This window comes from Erythrolamprus reginae, chromosome 6 (genome assembly GCF_031021105.1).
Source record: "Erythrolamprus reginae isolate rEryReg1 chromosome 6, rEryReg1.hap1, whole genome shotgun sequence".
Lineage (NCBI taxonomy): Eukaryota > Metazoa > Chordata > Lepidosauria > Squamata > Dipsadidae > Erythrolamprus > Erythrolamprus reginae.
Genome location: NC_091955.1, coordinates 66,151,149 through 66,171,268, shown reverse-complemented (window position 1 = coordinate 66,171,268; position 20,120 = coordinate 66,151,149). Strand labels below are relative to the sequence as shown.

At 37.4% G+C, this 20,120-nt stretch overlaps 1 protein-coding gene across 2 annotated transcripts; it reads right to left on the bottom strand.

The window, feature by feature from the left end:
• Nucleotides 1–3,080: 3,080 nt before the first annotated feature.
• On the bottom strand, nucleotides 3,081–18,728 carry CBX6 (chromobox 6). Of its 2 annotated transcripts, none has more exons than XM_070756100.1 (5): nucleotides 18,283–18,728; nucleotides 18,085–18,128; nucleotides 17,784–17,849; nucleotides 17,170–17,236; nucleotides 3,081–14,680 (listed from the first exon to the last, which is right to left on the bottom strand). In XM_070756100.1, the coding sequence occupies exons 1-5, from the start codon at nucleotides 18,349–18,351 to the stop codon at nucleotides 13,706–13,708; spliced, it is 1,221 nt and encodes a 406-aa protein (XP_070612201.1). In that variant the 5' UTR covers nucleotides 18,352–18,728; the 3' UTR covers nucleotides 3,081–13,705. The 2 variants fall into 2 exon arrangements, with proteins under 2 accessions (XP_070612201.1, XP_070612202.1); XM_070756101.1 differs by having other exon boundaries at nucleotides 3,081–14,626.
• Between the last annotated feature and the right edge of the window lie 1,392 nt (nucleotides 18,729–20,120).

Sequence of the window (20,120 nt, the reverse complement as noted above, 5' to 3'; positions counted from 1 at the left end):
GTTGTTAGCCGCCCCGAGTCTTTGGAGAGGGGCGGCATACAAATCTAATAAATAAATAAATAGATAGATAAATAGATAAATAAAATAAAATAAATTTTAAAATAAATTTTAAAATAATTAATTAAATAAATAAATAAACAAACAAATAAATGCACGACAAAAAGTGGCATATTATCCATTTGACAAAATGCCAGGAAAAGATAGGAGAAAGCTTGTTGGAACCACTGCCATAATGCTAAAGTTTCTTAAGATAGTTATTTTGGCTTACTTATTACCCATACTAGATTCCCTTTAATATTTCTTAGATTTTTGTCCCATTTACTTCAATAAGGATGTTGCAACAGTATGTATTTTACTGACATGCACTGCAGAATAGCATCATTTTAACATGCACCATAAGAGATTAAGGAATTTCTTTCAAGATCTCCACACTTAATACTAGCTTAAGTTCTTGGAGGGTGCAGACTCAAGCAGGATCCAGAGTACAGTGGTACCTCTACCTAAGAATGCCTCTACTTACGAACTTTTCTAGATAAGAACAGGGTGTTCCAAGATTTTTTTGCCTCTTCTCAAGAACCATTTTCCACTTACAAACCCAAGCCTCCGAAACTGTAACCAGAAAAGGCAGGGAGAAGCCTCCGTGGGGTCTGTCTAGGAAACTCCTGGGAGGAAACAGGGCTGGAAAAGGCAGGGAGAAGCCTCCATGGGGCCTCTCTAGGAATCTCCTGGGAGGAAACAGGGCCTCCACCCCTCCCTATAGTTTCCCCAATCGCACACATTATTTGCTTTTACATTGATTCCTATGGGAAAAATTGTTTCTTCTTACAAATTTTTCTACTTAAGAACCTGGTCACGGAATGAATTAAGTTAATAAGTAGAGGTACCACTGTACTGTGTTAGAAAATGGCTTTTTATTGCAAATGTGAAATACAGTACTGTATATAAAAAGTATATCTTACTCAGTCTATTAAAAAAAATCAAAGCAAATAAGACGTGATGCCACTAGGTCTCTGTAAGAATTTTGATATAAAAAATTCAGATACTGTAGTTTGAATTTTGGCTTAAAAAAAACAACAACTCAATCTAGGAATGAAAACTTCCAAGAAAGCCCTCTCAGTTGGTAAATCTGTACTTATCTTTGACTTGGTGATCCAAGTATTTTTTTTCCATATTAGGGGTAAAATCAATGTATAATTTAAATGAGTGAATTTATAAGATATTAACTTTGGTAAGATTTTCATCTTGTAAACTACTGTATGTTACCTGTTGGGAAAGGGAGATATAATTTGCTACATGTTCAGATTTATTGTTTGGCCTTTGTTTTAGCTCAATACCAGTTCAAAGATTTTCAGAATTCATTCCTGTATGTTCATTTTGAGTTATTGAATTTACATATACAGTATCTTGGAAAATATTGATTTGTTCTGCCATCTATTTTAATGCCGCAACAGATATAGTATATGGGAAATATTGGGTTGAAGCTTACTCTAAAATAACAAGTTAGTGAGATTTTAAAGCTAAATTTAATCCTCAGCACATTGTGAATTTATAGAAATTAATTGTAACGTGTTTTCATAAATCAACTTAACCTTTTATTACCTGGCCCATTTTAATCCTGATGCTTTTAAGTTACATAGCTCTATTGGCTTTGGAAAAACAGCTTCAGTCCAAAATGGTAATCTACTTTTACAAGAAAGTAATGAAAATTAAAATTTATATTAACTATTTTTGCTTACAGTGCATTGCTGTATGACATCTATGTGTAAATGAATTAATCTTTTTTCTGACAAAGGGAGAAGGGAAAGGGTTTTTAGCAGCAATTAAATGGTTATTCTTTGTAGTTACTTTCTGCATGAGATGATTCTATGCTTTTTAAAAAACAAATTTCATGCACACGTTATTTTCTAATGAATATAACAAAGAAAGTTTTTTTTAAAAAAAATCTAATTAGTTTGATGCAACCTCCCCCCCCTCACAAATAAAATATAAGTGAAGTAAAATAGAAATTCTCACCAAACCATATACAGTACAGGGAAAGTATTAATACTAATTTTTTTAAATGAAGTTGATGTGTCATTTGGGGAAGGTGGGATAAAGTATCATAGTAATTGGCTTGAGATATAATTCAGATCCATTTAATAAAAACAGAACATAGATTTCCATTTGCAATCAAATAGGGTGTTCAGGAGAATAAACTTGAAGAGAAACAAGTAAAATTTGAGATGAATTTTCCTTTTTCTATACACAGTTACATCCTTATGACATAATAATCAAAACAGGAAGAAATTCCTTCGTTGAAACATCTTATTTCTGCAGTACTGTTAGATTTAGAATTTTATAATCCATCCAAATCAATGTGATTACTTCTGAAAGTATTCTGAAAATAAAATTTGCAAACTAACAATGGAAATCAATTATTGTTTCAAAAGACAGAGGAAGAGGAGGGAAAAAGAATTTATACTAATTTTAATGAAGTGGCTGTAGGCAAAATAATTATATGTACTGTATATTGAAGTACAATGCCTATGTTGCAGTGATGGCAAACCTATGGCAGGGGTGCACCCGGAGCCATATCTGCTGGCATGTGAGCCATTGCCCTAGCTCAGCTCCAACGTGCATGTGTGTGCCGGCCAGCTGATTTTTGGCCTGCACAGAGGCTTTGTGTGTGTGTGTGGGTGTTTTTGGCTTCCAGAGAGCCTCCGGGAGGATGAGGGAGGGTGTTTTTACCCTCCCCCTGGCTCCAGGGAAGCTTCTGGAGCCTGGGGAGAGTGAAACACAAGCCTACTGGGCCCAACAGAAATTGGGAAACAATAACAATAATAATTTATTAGATTTGTATGCCGCCCCTCTCCGCAGAGGGCCGCCAGGGGACGGGGAAGCTGTTTTCACCGTCCCCAGGCATTGAATTATGCACACCCTCTTTTGGCACCCGAGGAAGAAAAGGTTAGCCTTCACTGCTATAAGATATTGGCTGTAGCACAGACCTATTTTGCTTGAAGGTAATCAGTGAAATCAAGAGATCGGATCTGTCTTTGGTGTAGCAATGCAAAAGGGTTGAACATAAAATTGAGACAGATAGCTTGGAATGTAACAATTTATTGGGGTTTCTCTTCTTAATTCCCCAGTTCTGGCATTGATACAATATTCAAGAGCAACAGAAAGAACAAATGTACAAGGATACAAGAATAATTAGCATAACTTCCCCCACCGCAAACTCAAAGCAACCCCCTTCTCTAATAAAAATGTCAATGGGTGATTAAATCACCCACTGTGTAATGCTTCCCAGCCATTCACTCCAGACAGTTTAGCCAGTTGAACACTGGATTTTAAAAAGCAACCAAGCAAATGCAAACACTATATTTAAAAAGTAATTAAGACAACATAGTATTAGATAACATTTAATTCGTGTACAACTGTTTCATTAAATGCATTTTTCTCATAATACAAAATAGTCACCAGATATATAGCTCTTGTTTTTAAAGCCTATTTGTATGCCAAGAGGTAAGAACTTAAGAAATTTAAATTTCGATTACTCCTCACCATAAGGTCTCAACTTTGTAAAAACAAAATGCCCATGTTGATGCAGATTCACTCAAATATCTGAACATTTGTAAGGCCCACATTAATACTCTAAACAAGTTACAAAATGCTTTATGTGTTATTAAGGACCACAAATCCATTAATTTTTCTTAGAGGTTTCACCCTCCAGGAGCATCAGTTTTGACAAGATTGAGACCTGGTCTTGGGAAGTCTAACAATGTATGCAATAAAGGAATATGCCTCCCTGTAAAAGTACGAGATTTTCCTTGAATAGAACAAATAGGACATATTGTGAGATATATTTCAAGCAGCTTGGATATAATATTCAAGAATTTAAGAGGAATAAAACATCAGGAACTTCACTAGAGCTGTTAGTTATATTAATCTGTATGTGATAGCACTAATATTATGTACTTAGTTGTCACCTTGAAAATATTTACATATTTTCCCATCATTTTTTCCTGCGTTCTTTTTTTGCATTTCAGGTCCTGTAAACTCTTGGTTTTAAAACTATTAAGGCTTGCAGTATTCAGATTCATTTCCCAAAAGGTATCTTGGAGAACACGAGAGTGAAAACATAATCTCTCTCTCTACAGATCTTTAAAGCATCAGTACATCACTGAGATGATATGGCTGCTTTAAAGAAATGCAGACAAGTGTTACATTCCTGCTCTTATATGCTCCAAAGTGCCGTTTGGAATTGAACTCGAGTGATGCAGCTATAAAAACGTCTATGTTACCAAATCATAGGGTATCTACCTTATTGCTGATAAAGTCCTATAAACATCACAGGGCTGTCTCACACTACTAACTGCAGCCTGCAACGACAGATAGAGATAATTGAAATATTTACCTAGCTTGATAAAACAGTGATAATGCAGCAGAATCAGGGAGTGCTTTCCTGACAATCAAATATGAAACACAGAAAAATTCCTATTTGTTGAAGTGCCTCAAACTATAACAAAACATGTAAATACATATAACTATTTCCAAATGCTGCAAAATAAAGAATCTTAACAGGCTCTCTGTTGTCTTCTGAATAATAAATATTCACTGCTACAAGTCATTCCTATAAGGAGGAATAGTTCATTATTTGACAGACACAAACTGGGGAATGGGGAAGCATTCTTAGATAAAGGGGGATCTTTTTACATGGCACAAAAAGTTTGCCAATATGATAATTGCAGAGTTTAAATTATGTGCTTACAATATTTTTAAGTGCTATATAAACCAGGAACCAAGTTCTTCGTGGTTCGAAATGATCTAAATGAATTCAATCAAAGGAAACATTTACAATAATTTCCCAAGCAGCTTCACCTCTAAACAATGTATTGTCCACTGCAAAGATAAAATTCATTTTAAAAACAGTGTATTCCTTGGTTTTCTCCTACTTTTCTGTCTTGCCTATTCATATACTAGGTGTGGTTTCTTTCTCCTCAAGTACTTTTTTTGGTAAGTACTGTTATGTAAAACTGCACTGCAGCTTTCTTCCATCTTCACAAGCAAAGAATTTGATGCCTGTTCAGATGTTCTCTGCAGCCTGTATGAGGCAAGGGCCACATAAGGGCCACTCATTAGGAAATTATGAGATTCAGGAACCAGACATCTCTGGGCATGCTTTTTCCTTGTCAACATTTTAACTGTGATATTTAGAAAAATTCAGGGGAAAATTATCTATTCTACTGAAAAAAAAATACAACCAGTTAAATCCCAAAGGATTTATCTGAGCACTGTAGAATTTTTGTACTTAAATGAACAATTGCTATTACCAATTGTAGGATAAAATGGCTTTTCAGATGTTGTTGGATTACAAGTCTCTGCAGAACTAATAATGAAGATGCTGTAAGTTACATCTATCAATCCCCAGAGGAATTTAGTTTTCCTAATACCATAACTATCACATTTTCATAACATACAGTAACTGAGATTGGATTGGTTTTGTTCAGCAATTATTTTTCCTTAATTAAGCCGTATGTATTTCAATGATCTTATGTACATGAATGTATACATATGCATCTATAGAACACTTATAGGTATGTATGCAAATGACATTTTGCAAAAAAGTAATCTAGATTTTGAAGGATTCTAATTTTACAATTAAGAACAATTGCACATATTTATAACAAACAGGGGCTTAAAATACTCGGTTTCAAGTTCACAAGAGTTGTTTCAAGTTTAAAATGGATTATCTGCACTATTCCAGAATTATTTTGAGCTGAAGCCATTTCAAATTCAAGGAATAAATCTTGAGTATCAAATAGATCATATTGGTTTCAAAACACTTCTGGAATGGTCAGAATTGTTTCATACTTAAAATATTATGAATCTGAAACCTTGTGCACCTTTCCTAAAAATATTTGACACTAAAAATATGCAATCATTATTCAGAATTTGGCTAAGAACTAATTATGACCTTTTTTCTCATCAAGCTTTGCTTACAGTCAGCAGCCATTTAAAAAGGAATTTAAATATTCCAATATTTTTAGATGTTGAATGTCAATTGTACAATTTACCAATTGCAAAACTCTGAACTTGGGGAAGATTCTGATTCTATGTCATGCATAGAATTATCATGCAACTATGTCTGGATAGTTGCATGATAATTTCATCTACCTTTGAGCTTTAGAAGTTCCCTCTCAAAGTATACAGTAGAAAAAATATTCAGGACTTGATATAAGCAAAGGGATATACTTGTTATATTAGGAAGCATAGAACTTAATTGCAACATATTTTGCTGGAATGGAGGCTTGAAATCTCTCTTTCTCACAGAGATCATGCCCATAAGTATAATCAGTACTCAGCCAGACTGAATAAACAGCTAACACCAGAGTGTAAGGAAGTTTCATGTTTTTCACCCCACTTAATCATTCAGAAGTAACACTGATAAATAATCTTTAAGCCATTAAAAAAGGTCGTGTATAGGTGAGATTAGAGGGTGTATCAAAATGAAAAAAAGGCATGTGAAGAAGTAGAATTTTCCAATCCCAAACTTCATCTCTTAGGATTCTCAATGTGTAAGTTAAGTGAAAGCTAATATTTAATTAGGGAAATACTAAAGGAAAGTATAAATATTCAGAAGTGTTTATAAGCACTAAGAACAGCAAGTTTCTCCTCTTCCTCTTAAAACCAATTTCAGCTAGAGGAAAAGGAGATCTTGAAAATAAAACTAAACAGCTTATAAATCACAGCATTCTTTTAGACCACAACTAGGTATTCCTAGTTCTCAAAATTATGGTCATACTACTGGCCCAAGCTGTCTTTGTTATCACAAAGCAGGGTGGAGGGTTAAGTGGAGGATTATTTATTGATATATACATAGTACATATACTTATATTGGAAAATATCCCAGCTTTGCACCATCAGCAGTCACAAAAACAGCAAAGCAAGCAACACTGGAACATGAATGCACCAGGCAAAACAGTGCAAAGCCTTGGGGCAGGAAGCAAGGAGTGCGAACGGAGACACAATGGTAGTGGAACCTGACCAACTAGAAATACATTCCATATCTATTACATTACTTTACCCATGACCCAACAGGAATCCTACAACCGTTGGATCCCAACATTTTCCCATTTACTTCATAAACAAAATTCCCCACATAGGGGCAGTTTGTGAATTCTCTTCACTATCTTGTTTTCCCCTCCATATCAATTACCTAAATCTAGGCTTTATAAAAGATGGACAGCAGGAAATGCAGCAAAGAAATCAAAATTTATTCTAAACAGAAAAAGAAATGTACATCTTACACTGACAACTCAACTCAGTTAGTACTCCATCCCTGTTAAACAGAAATTAAAATAAAGGGCTTATTCTTCTGTAATTTATTTCAGATAATTTATATAGCTACCCATCTCATTAGCAGCCGCTCTGGGCAGCTAACATTATTTTAAAAATCAATTAAAAACAACCAATCGCAATAATATACACAGAGAGATAATCTTCAAACAGGCTGGACTAAGTTATTGAGCAACAAAAGAAATTATCCCCTTGAAAAGGATCCACAAAACCTGAAGAGTGGCTTATTGTTGCCATAGCCCATTTCATGTATCAATTCAACCAACAACCTAAGGCTGTGCTGTGATTGGATTTATCTCTGGAAGACATCTGGGAATATTGAGGAGCATGAATACAATATCTGTCTGCAATATCATACGTGGCTGTGTCTTCTCCCAAGATCATGGGAGCTGCTATATGATATTGAGAAAGAATGCAGCTACTTTAAGGAGACACAGAAAGTTCTATGTGCTGCATAGCTGCAGGAGCATCCCCTTCTCTAGTCTTAAGCTCTCCAAACAGGTTGAATTACAAGCCTTTTCAGTGTTTAGAGGGTAGTCTTATCTATCCAGAGGATATAAGAAAGTTTGATTAGTATGGTGTGAAATAGTAATCTCAGTGAGCAAAGTATCATAGTTCAACCAGTAAAAAATAGCTGAGAAAGCTTTTCTAAGAGTGAATAGATGAAAAATAGTTATCTGTAAAATGCAGGCACAAATCTGGATATATTAGGGAGCAGTAGTATGTTTCATTGATAATACATCTAATATTTCTTAAGTAGATTTCAATTTTCCATTAATCCTTGTTGCAAGTTTGAGACATTAAACATTAAGAACCAAAACAAAAATGCAAACTTCCATGCAAGCAAAAATATCAAAATTATAACAAATATTACAGTACTACACTAGAACAGCTATCCTTCCCCATTCTTGTCTAATGCCTGCCTTATAATTTCTACATTAATGATCTGATCTGCATTTGCCCATATGACTAACATGGTATTCACACATTTAGTTTACAAGGTCTGGTTTAATCTAGGAAATTTAATCTAGGCATTACTGTTACACTGCCATTAGGTTGTGTGAATTCTTTCCTAGCACTTGTTCGCACTCAGCTTCTACAATCAACATTTCATAGAAGATTTTTATGGATAACATAAATACACAATTGCCACCTTGGGCAATTGTGAATTACGTGCATCATATTGCCCTTTCATTATATATCTTCCTTAAATATTTTAATAGTATACTGTATTTGATTTGCAAGGCTATATTTGCTTTTTCATATCCTTTTCTTTATATCACAGGATGAAAATAATCACCATGGCCCAAGCCATCAGAATTAGTTTAGTGCAGTTTTTCCCATATTGTGGTTCTCCAACTTCCTTACACATTGTAACTACTGAATGATGAGGAATTTGAGGAGTTGCAATTCCAACGCATTTGGACTATGCCAATGTGGAAAAATTGCTTCTGTTTTTGCTTTTTTCAAGAGGTCCTGATCGTATCTCTTAATGTAGGAAAGCTATTACCCATTTGTAAAAATCTTGGTCATACAAGTACGAAAGATGTTAGATTTGGTTAGAAAAAGAATTTCTGGTATATACTTTCAGTATGAACTGACTTTGTCACTGAACGTTTTGCCAGATTATAAGGGTATGTTTTCCTTCACAGCTACCAAACACACATACATCTTGTTTGTCAGAGATCCCAGATCTTACTGAAAACCACAAAGCAGCAACATGTCCCATTCAATTCAGCAGATCATCATGAAGTACAACTGATAACTTGCACGAACAAGTTAATAATAAAATGCCACATAGTCCTGCCTGACAAACAGAACAAGGCTAAATTCTGGCTTCATGACTATGGAAGGAGGCACTCTCCCTACTCCTTCAAGTTAAGGGTAACGGAAGGAAGAATTTTCTCTAAGATAAGGATTTGCTTCCTCAGTTTGGAAGCTCCATCTCTTCTTACATTCTTTGCTCTTCCTTCCCAATTTAAATTATCTGAATACCATCCTCTACCATTCATAATTGTAAAAATACTCTTTTCTTTAAGGACCAGCTAATATCACTACATTTGTGCAATTACTGCATTTAATATTTTAAAATCTCTATCCTCTTTCTGTCTGTAAAAATCTTCTCTTTTTTTAAAAAAAGAACTTTTCCTTTTTTCTTTTCCCCCTTTTATTTGCAAAACTAGTGTTCTTTCTTAATCCCCACCCCATCAAACTCTCCTAATAACAAAAGTGGCCACAAGCATGGCACAGATACAAAGAAAACCCATACCTACGCCTCACACAGCATTTTTGCACAGACTGTTTGTATAGAAGGGCTTTTATGCTTTATCACATAAGGAGAAATTAAAGGTAATAAACAAAGCTCAAATCATTAAAACATAACAATAGCTCTATATTACCCTCTAGTGGTATGACTGCATCATGAAACGAGGATTCCTTTGAACAGAAAAGATCGACACAATTTGCTTTTATAGAGTTTGTGTCAAACTAGGAAGGGAAAAATAATTTAAGGCAAGAACAATCTTGTATTCCGGTATTTCACATAACTGGTCTTCCCTGCCCTTAAAGGAGATGCTTCTTTTTGATGTGAATAAATTTTCTAGCTCCTAGAAACAGGCAAGAGCAACTAGGTTGGTACGTTGCAGAAACTCCCAAATTAATTAGAAGCTGCTAGGAGTCTATTTTATAGTCCAAAAGCAGGCATTTCTTTGCATCAAACTGGCTCAAATCCCTTACACGTCTGTGAATTGATTACTCTAGTTCACCAACCTTAGCCTATTCTTAAAAGTAGTCTGCTGGTTATAATGATAGAAGAGATAATAGCCATACAACTAACAATTAGCACCATTTTCTGATTTACCAGACTGGCTCAATAGCAACCTGCCAGAGTTTTCTTATTCAAACACCACTTGTTTAAATGTTTTTGGCTAAATCTCCAGCGATCAGCACAAGCAAGACAAAACTAGGCAAATCTAACACTGCAAATGCTACTACTCCAAATGGATTTAAGGAATAATAATTATAGTGAAGGAGCATACAACTTCCATTAACTCAAGAGCTACGTCAGATGTTAAATGGGAAAGGCTAGGCTCCATTTGAGAAGAGGGGTTCAGGAGTACAGTAGGTGCTACATTAGTATGTTGAGTTTTAAAACAATCATTGCATTCCTTGAAACATCTAAAACTAAGAAACAGGCCCAGATATTTAGCCCCACGAATTAGATGCTGGAGGGCCACATGCAGCTTTTGGACCATAATTTTTCCACCCTTAATTTACTGCTTTTCATTTTTAAACACTTGCTATAGTGACAATTATAGCAGTTGAGGAATTGCTATTCAAGCAGCATGTGATAAGTCCTACAAGTTTCAGCCTTTGACTTTCCCTCAAGCGCTTTTCATATTATGTAAACAAACAAAAAAAAATTCCTTATTTGTTTTCCATGTATCATAGTAAAGGACAAAAGTGTGTGGAGGAAATTTAACGCCTTAAGAGGCAGTAAACATGAGCGTGTTACTTTTAAGCAGATATACCTCCTGAGCAAGTATTTAGTGCATAAAATGTATACCCGATATCTTCATGTTAAAATGGTCATAAAAGAGGAATAAATTATCTGATCTCCCTCTTTCATTTTCTCCAGGCACACACTCCACTATTTCTAGAAGTTGATCTCTTTTTGGATGGAATAAAATCAAACGAAACCTGTTTGATGCATTTGGAGGAGCTTTACGTTGAAGTCAGCCAGTTTGTTAATGATTATTTTGTCATAATACCTCTAAGAAAGATAAAAATCATATTCTATGGAAACTCACAGAAACGACTCCAGGAAACAAGGGGAAATGGGCCGAGAGATTGTGTGCTAAATTATCTGAAGTTTCCTATTGAAATTCCTTTTTACAATGACTATCTAATTTGTTTCTGACAAAATGCCACAAAAATAAACAATTGTAGAACATGATTCAACCACCCTTATATTTCCTCTTGAAGTTTCATAAAATAATTCTATTTTTTCTCTTAAAATCTTTTTAAATACAAGTCTCCCTGTTCTCTCCTTATGATATATCTCTATCCTTAGCCCAGCCCACCCACCTTTGAAGCCATTAAAATAAACTCTCATGATAATGCCTCCTATTCTTCTGAGGCAATGCAATGATACAGCTTGTCTTACCAATTTCACAAAAAATTATAAACAGTGAATTCCAAAGCATGCATCTGTAGAAAAACAGAAAGCCTTGGAGTTATATATAAGTGGGAGGAGCATGGAGGTAAAAACCCTGCACACCTCGTAGAATTCATTCATTTAAAAAAATTAAAAGACACTAAAGAGAATGTAAGATTGGATAACAGTAAAACTTGAATATTTCTTCAATATTCACTGCACTCAAACTGTCACGAATAACACACTGCTTAACATCATAAACTTTGCTTTTGGTAGGCATCTATGTATAGACACTGAAGAACTATGTATAGAACTCTTAACAGATAACAGCACTCAATTTTTTTTCTAACAAAGTTCTGATTTCTTCTTAAGCATGAATATAAACAAATAGAATTCTACAAAGCTTGAAAGAAAGAGATAAATGTTAAAAAGAAAACACAGAAGAAAGAAAAGTGTGAAGAATGAAATGAAATCACTGCTTTTTAAAATCTTATCAATCAATCAGTAAATGCCATAGTATTTGCAGCACCAGGCTTCACATATATTGTTGATAAACTTTAAAAGAACAAAACAAAATGAAACAAAAAATCTTAAAAGATTGGATACATTCAGATTGGAACTTAGAGAAGAGACATGCCATTAAGAACAAGAGTTAGTTATTTCAGTGACAGCATAGCATGCAGTTGAGCCCTTAAGAATTACCTCAAACACGTCCTTCCCATCATAATGTAACAATGTATAAATAGTTTGCTGGACAACACTACATACATACCCACATGTGCCACTACTAACAAATTGGAGGTATAGTTCAGGGAAGGAGAAGTTTGCATCAAAGCTGAAACATGTGAGAAAAGAATTATGAAGTGGAAATCTGAAGCAATACTTCAGTGAATGTTAGTCATCAACATATGGAGTCATTGTTCCTAACACTTGTAGGTGGTGGAGGTGGAGGCAATATAGCAGAAGCAACTACATTATTTGCTTACAAAGCAGAGTACTAATGTTTCAGTAAAGATGGATTAAACGAAAGGAAGGTATGATAGGCTGGTAGATGGGAAGAAGAGGCAAGCGTACACTAAACATACACACTGTCTCCCAAAAAACATACCAAGATCCAAGAGACATATAATAAATGTTTACAATATGTTCTTAGCACCTTTGGTTGGCAACTGTACAGGCAATTTGAAATCTTGGGAACTGCAGAAATGAATGTTCTTCCATCTCTTTTACGGAGAGAAAAATTGTAAGAAGGAAAAGCACAGCAAACACCTTTTTCCTACTTTGCTGACATATAACTAAATACACCAATCTAAATAAGAATAGTGGGCTGCATCTCAATGCACTTTTCTAAAGGAGTATTAGGACCCACTTTTTTTTGAAATAATGTTTCAGAAAAAATAAAACTCATGCATCTGATATGTAAAGAACAAATGATGCAAGATAAGATTAACAGCTTCATAAGATTGAAGCAGCTTTAGCTTAACAGTAAAAAAAATACAAAATGTATTACAATCAGGAACTATTAGAGATATAGTTCAAGGCTGATGAAAAAGGGAAAATGGGCCTAAGCCAAGTGCTATAAGTGGGCATACAAATGCTGCAGAACAACCTTCTTTGCACTTCTCATATATGCACAGTGGAACAACATTCAGAAATGCACTGCAGGATTAGGCTCAGCCAATCCCTATGAAGTTCTGTAATGGTTTCTAAACTCTGTAGCAGTTTCCCATAACTATGGTAACGTTTTCTTGGATACTGTCAATCCAAATTATCTTTGTCAAATCACAAATATTTAGGAAAGTTGACAGAAATAAAGTGGCAATTCACGGAAAATAAACTCCCTACTTTGAGTTTGGATAAAGGGTTACTTTTTGTTGCTTTTTTTTTAACACAAGGAGAAAATATATCATTCACTTAATATACCCACAATTCTCCCAAGTTCTTATTTACCAGTTTCCTGTCAAAAAGATGCAATTTTTGAAGACCTCCAAATATGCACAAAAGGAAAATTTATTTCCCAGCAAGAGTCCTAACAGCTGTGACATTGGAGAATTTCAAGCACATCTATTTCCATTCCTCTATCAACTTAATTTCCAAGCAAAACGAGAAAGAACAGATGAGAAGGAAGAGAGAGAAGAAAGCATTCATACCATGCATGGTCTTGCAGTATAGCCTCCCCCTCCCCTAACACTTGTGAAAGAGGAATACACCTCTTTATTTGCCTCCTCCTCCTCCTCCCCCTCCACCACCTCCAGCTGCTGCCACTTTTTCAAAATCTTCAGCATTGCAGAATTCCTTGATTGTGACCGTTAATAGGTTGCTGGTGACATCAGTAACGACCACATTAGAGCATGGAGACATTTCAGGTCGCCAATCACCAGCCTCCTGTTCTGGGTCAGAAGACAGTGGAGACGATGGGCTCTGACCTACTCCATTCCCTCTGGAAGGTGACTGCTTACTGGTCACTGCTGACTCAGGTGGAATTGACAGATCGAGGACCTCAGATTCACGCCAGTCAGGAACGGCAGGATTCAGAATCTCGGGAAGCAGCTTTGGTGGGGAATCATCTGGATCAGATGAAGAGTGTGGAGCTGGTGAGGGGCAGTCGGAGGAGCTGGAGCTGCGGGCATCATAGGCAGAAGAGCCCATGAGTCCACAAGAAGCACCTTGGGAACCTCCTGCCTCTGTCTTCCCTTCTAATGATGGGGTTGGAACAGATGGCTTGTTATACAGAGGGAAGCTTCCGAATTTCATGTGGCGGATCTGATTACGAAGCATGCTCTCACTAAACTTCTTGCTCTTACCAATTACACGATTTCGGGACGGGATCTTAGTACGTGCCAAGTTTCCTCCCCCACTTGCTCCTTTGCCACTTTTATCAATGACTTTCAGATTGAGAATAATACGACTACGCTTGGGCTCACGAGGTTTCACTTTGCGGTTGATGATGCGAACCGTCTCTGAGAAAGGAGAGACAGGGGGGCGTAGGCCAGTGCTCCCACCCACTCCACTGTTTTGTGGATCCGGGCGGGGCAATGGGCGCCGGGACATTCGGTGGCATCTTCGGATGTCCTTCTTGAGCCGGTGCACTGCAGCACTGGAGTGCAGTTTTGCTGAGGATGTGCTAGAACTAGGCTTGACAGACAAATGAACATCCCCAATGTGTAGGGCCTCTGCTTGGGCCCGAGCCTGCAGTAGATGGGATGAAAGGAAAAACATAGAGTTAGACTGGAATAAAATATATTCTATGTGCTGGAGTCCAGCATCCTTAGAGTTAGGAACACAATTCTAAACACAAAGCCAAAAAAGATAAAGTGACGAAGGAGTTCTGGATTTCTAATACAGCTTAAATTAAATATCAGCATAAATTAAAGTCTTTACTATGTGTACAGTACAAATTAGTTTGCCCAAATTAAAAAAACACACAAAGGTAAGGCTTATATAATTAACAGTTCATAGGACAAATAGTTTCGGTGAATATACTGTTAGCTAAAAGCAGACCCTTTTCCAGACCATCCAAAGAAATCAGTTATCTTAGCTACTCACCAGAGAAGTGAGACATGATATAAAATTTTTATGTATCTAAAATATATTATGTATGTATGTATGCATGTATGTATGTATGTATGTATGTATGCATGCATGCATGTGTATACACACACAAAAATGTAAAATTTGGATAAAGACACTATTAAACAAGAAACAGTATTTCAAGTAGAAATATTTAACCATTAAAATGTAATTTATTTATGTCACCACAAAATTGTTAGGAATATACAGCAGGCAATTTGCTACAAATGTAAGATCTGCAAACTTTTATTTTTAATCAAGAAAAATCTATTTGGCTCTTTGATTCATGGATGACTAGCAATCGCCCATAGACTGATCTACTGATCTTTTAGATAGTGTCAATCATTATGATGCCTAGTCACTTAAAAAGGAATCGACTCCTTCAAAAACAAGCAATGTAATGAAATTCACTTTTCCAGAATTAGCAAAAATATTTCTGATCCTAAACATTGTAATGTACCTAGCAGCAATCATTAATCTTTTAGACAGATCTTCTCAATACTATGCTAGAAAAGTCATAAAGACTGTAATGGCATCCAGTTAATGTTTAGGCTAAGTCAATTACAGGAACTCCTCACTTACCGTTCAAAATTATGATGGATCCCACAAAAGCTAGAAAATCCACCCCACAGAAAACTGGTTCTAGAGTTCTTATGGTGCTGTAAACCCCTCCCCTCCCATGGTCACATAGGCACACTTGGCAACAGGTTCACTTTTATGGCTAATTGCGGTGTACACATGACTTCAATTTATAGTTTTGGGCAGTTTCTGGATTTTTCAACCAGTTTCTAGCATTAAAATGCCCATAGGAATAAATGGATTTCCTTAACAATTGTGGCATTTGCTTAAGGATACTGTGTTCACTTAACAACTGATTACAAAAAATATGTAAAATCAGGTTGGTCACATGGGTGCCTCAGCTTTACAACTTTCATGATTTACTATGGAAATTCAGGGCTCAATTAGAGTTGTAAATTAGAGAGGGCAAGTCTGTTAAGATAATTTTGCAAAGCTTGTGTTCTGGAGTTTTGGCTATTCCTGCCAGTTTAGTGTCTATTCCTTCATCTAAATCATTTAGGAAGATATTGAAAAATACTGGGTCCAAGTCAAAACCTTGACTTCCCTCCATGCAGTGGGGCAACTTGTGAATGTTCAAACACGTAGTAAAGACTTTACTTTATGCTGATCTATGACCATAATAAACCCTTGCTTTTTAATTTAAATGATTTATAAAGCTGCCATTTCACAGTAGTGCCTAAACTAACATATAATGTCCTTGTAATTTTCTTGGTAACACCATAAACACAGAGTTGGCCTTCTCCGGGTCCCATTGACGAAACAATGTTGTTTGGCGGGACCCAGGGGAAGAGCCTTCTCTGTGGCGGCCCCGACCCTCTGAAACCAACTCCTCCCGGAGATTAGGACTGCCCCCACCCTCCTTGCCTTTCATAAACTTCTTAAAACCCACCTGTCGTCAGGCATGGGGAAATTGATTCCCCTGGTCCCTCCCCACTTCATGTATGGTTTGTATGAGATGTATGATTGTTTTTTATATTAAGGGTTTTTAAATTGTCTTTTTTAACTATTTGATTTGTATTGTTTTGTTGTTGTAAACTGCTTCGGGTCTCCGGAGAGGGGCGGTATACAAATCTAAATAATAATAATAATAATAATAATAATAATAATAATAATAATTACTTCTACTGGCATTTTTTTTAAAAAAAATGTGGTTTTCTGTTGATCTCTCTTCCAATGATAATTAGGAGTAACTTCTTCACTTTTTTGAAATCAAACAGCTACTATTTTATTCAAAATAAGGTCAATTTTTAAAAGCCTGACAAATTAAAGCGGATGGTTTATAGCCATTGGTCAGTGCCATCTCAAAGGCACTGAAATGTAGGATTCAGTGAAACAAGCTTCTGTTTTGTCATCACACTGATTGCAAATGACAGTTTGTCAGATTTATCAGTTAGAGACTGTATTCAACCATAATGAAGAAGACCAAATAACATTGGGTTTTTATCTATTCCTTTCCAATTCCACTTTTTAATATCTAAACAGAACCCCCTAAACCTTAATCAACCATCAAGTTATGAAACAGAAGTTACCTTTAGCAGAAAAGTTTTAGGTTTCGGTCCTCTCTTCTTAGGTCCATAAAGTTCACGCTCTCGTTCCCTTGTTGAGGTGGGGAAAAGAAATTAACCCTTTTTTTAAAAAGAAAAAGCGCAAACACGAACCAAGTTCTTCTAAAATAAACATTTTAACTTCTTGACTACAGAAAATAAAGCCACAGCAATTCAACAGATACAAACTGAATGTAAACCGTTCTAAACTCGACTGCAGGAAATATGACTTTAGTAACTGAGTAGTTGATGCATGGAACTCACTATCAGACTCTGTAGTAACATCTCCCAACCCCCAAAACTTTAACCTTAGACTGTTGACCTCTCCAGATTCCTAAATGGTCAGAGTAAGGGGCATGCAAAAGTGCATCAGCATGCCTTCCGTGCCCTGTCCTAATGTTTCTTTTTTACTAGTATCATGTATATGAATAGTATTATTACTAGTACTGTATTGTGTATATGAACATTATTATTATTTATTAGATTTGTATGCCACCCCTCTCCGAAGACTATCTTTGTGCACCACCAATATATGCACTTGGCAAAACAAACAAATAAATAAATCCTTCTTCTGATTCTTTTTCAAGACTTGAACTCACTTTTGCTCAAAGGCTACAATCAAGCGAGAGTCTAGGATATTTTCCTCGGGTTCCCAAGTGCTGTACCTGCAGGGATTCAGACCAACAGAATTCGGGGTGACAACGGTGTTCACGTGTGGGCCGAGAAGTTGGGGAGGGAGTGGAGGGGGGGGGACGGGAGAGAGAGGAGGCAGCCAAAACCGCCCACTTGGCCCCGTGGGTCTCGTCTCCCAAGAGAGAGGGAAGGCAGAGCGCCCAGCCCGGCCAGGCCCCAAGAGGCGGGAACGGGGCTTTTCGCGCGGAGAGCCAGCCAGCCACTCACTTGATGGCCCAGCCTTTCCATTTCACCAGGTATTCGATGCGTCCCTGCAAAATAACGTGGGCGGGAAGGAGGGAGCGGAAAAAGGAGGTGTAGGAAAAAAAGGTGGGGGGGGGGGAAAGCGGGTTAGCGAGGCTGTCAACGGCAGCGACCCCCAAGGAGAGCCCCCCCCCCACTCCACCCCGCCGGCCCGCCACTCACCTTTCGGATCCTCCGCTTGATGATGGATTCGGCCGCGAAGACCCGCTCGCCCACTGCAGAGAGCTCCATCTTTGCTCAGCAGCAGCAGCAGCACCCACAGCCCATAATAATCCCGCCCGCTCCCTCGCCTTCCCTTTCTCCCTCTGGCTCAGCGACTGACTGACTGACTGAGGCGGGTTGTTGTTGGCGGCGGCGTTCCCGCGACGGCGGCTCTCCTAGAGCGACCGGCTCGCGCACACGCGCGCGGGGCGAGAATGCGCCGGCGCACGCGCGTGGGCCATCTTCGCCGTCCGCGCGCGCCCGCCGAACGCACGAGACGCGAGCCAAAAAAAAAAAAAAAAGCCTCCTCACTCTCACCACCCCCTCCTGTTTCACCTTCGTTGCCGCTTGGAGAAGCCCGCGCCTCCTTCGCCTCCCCCCCCCAGCCCGGGAAGGGAAAAAAAAAAGCCGGCAGGGCGCAAGCGCAGGTTCTTAAAGGGTCCGCGCTGTTCACTTCCGAGCAGGGGGGGGGGGAAGGGACGCGGACGTGCGAAGAGCGAGAATAGGAAAGTACAGCGTGGACTCGCTCGCGGGGGTAGCGCCCCCTCCTCTCCCCCCTCCCTTCTCCCCCGGTAGTCTTTCCATTTTCTCAGCGAGCGCCTGTCATTATTCATAGCTGTCATATCCTGCTCCCTCCTCCTCCGTGCACTTCTGCTGTTCTTCATATAAAATACAAAGTAGGTGTTGGGAAGCATTAACGGCCAGATAGTAGGTCTCTGCTTTAGAGGCACGTAACTTACTTATTCAACTCAGTTAGCTGAGATTCCAAACCATGTTTTTCGATTTTCGGCTTGTCTTGCTGTTTGGACTCCCTGCCGGGAGATGAGGAGGTTGCAGTCCAAAAACATTTACAAAATCGGGGGCGGGGGGGGGCGGGGGGGGGGAAGTGGCTTCAGCAAAATTTATCATCGACCTCGAGGATCGGATATGTCTGATTTTTTAAAATTTGATCTTGAAATTCACGTTAATTAAAATTGAACAAACAATTGCTTCGCTATTACCTACAATAAAATATACTAGATAATTTTGCAATGATGATCGAAAATTAAAAGAAAAATTGAACAAGCAAAACAAAAGACCTCTTATATGTATCACAAATATATGTACTGTAAAAGCAAAAACAGCTTTGCTCATATATCACGTTGCTCCCCATCCTACTTCTGGGCATTTATTTTGCTGTATCTTTATTTGTTGGGCATTTATTTGTCTTATAAGCTGCATTGTGGGTAAAAAGGAGAAAGACAACAAAAAGAAAACGAAGATTTCGGGTATTCATATTACTTTTCTTTTAGTCATCAATCCATAGTGAGGAAACCAGCCAACTACTGTATTTGTTGCTAAATAGCCAAATCTGTGCTTGGACACATTAGGAAAAAATGGAAAGTACTATTGTAGAAAAGTGCAATGAGGCTTTATCTTGAACACTGTGTTTGGTTTTGAGTACTAAGTATTAAGTACTAAGGATCTTAGAAAACTAAAAGAAAAAAAAGGAGTGATCAACATTTTAGGATGCTCCCTTGTTCCTTGTAGTGTTTTATTTTTTTTAATCTTACTGTTTGTCCTGTAGGCCATTTGGGATTTCTGAATAAAATATAGCCTGTAAATAAAAGAAATATTTTTCTTTAACAAGAAAAAAGATAAATAAGAGGGAATCTTGTATTTCCTTTTCTTTCCTGTTAAAAGCTGGGTCTCTACACATTTGAGGGGGTGCCTTCAACCTCTACTATTGTTAAAGAAAAGAACCTAAGTTTGTCTAGAAGTATACTAAATTAAATATCAGGGATTCATCATTGATAAAA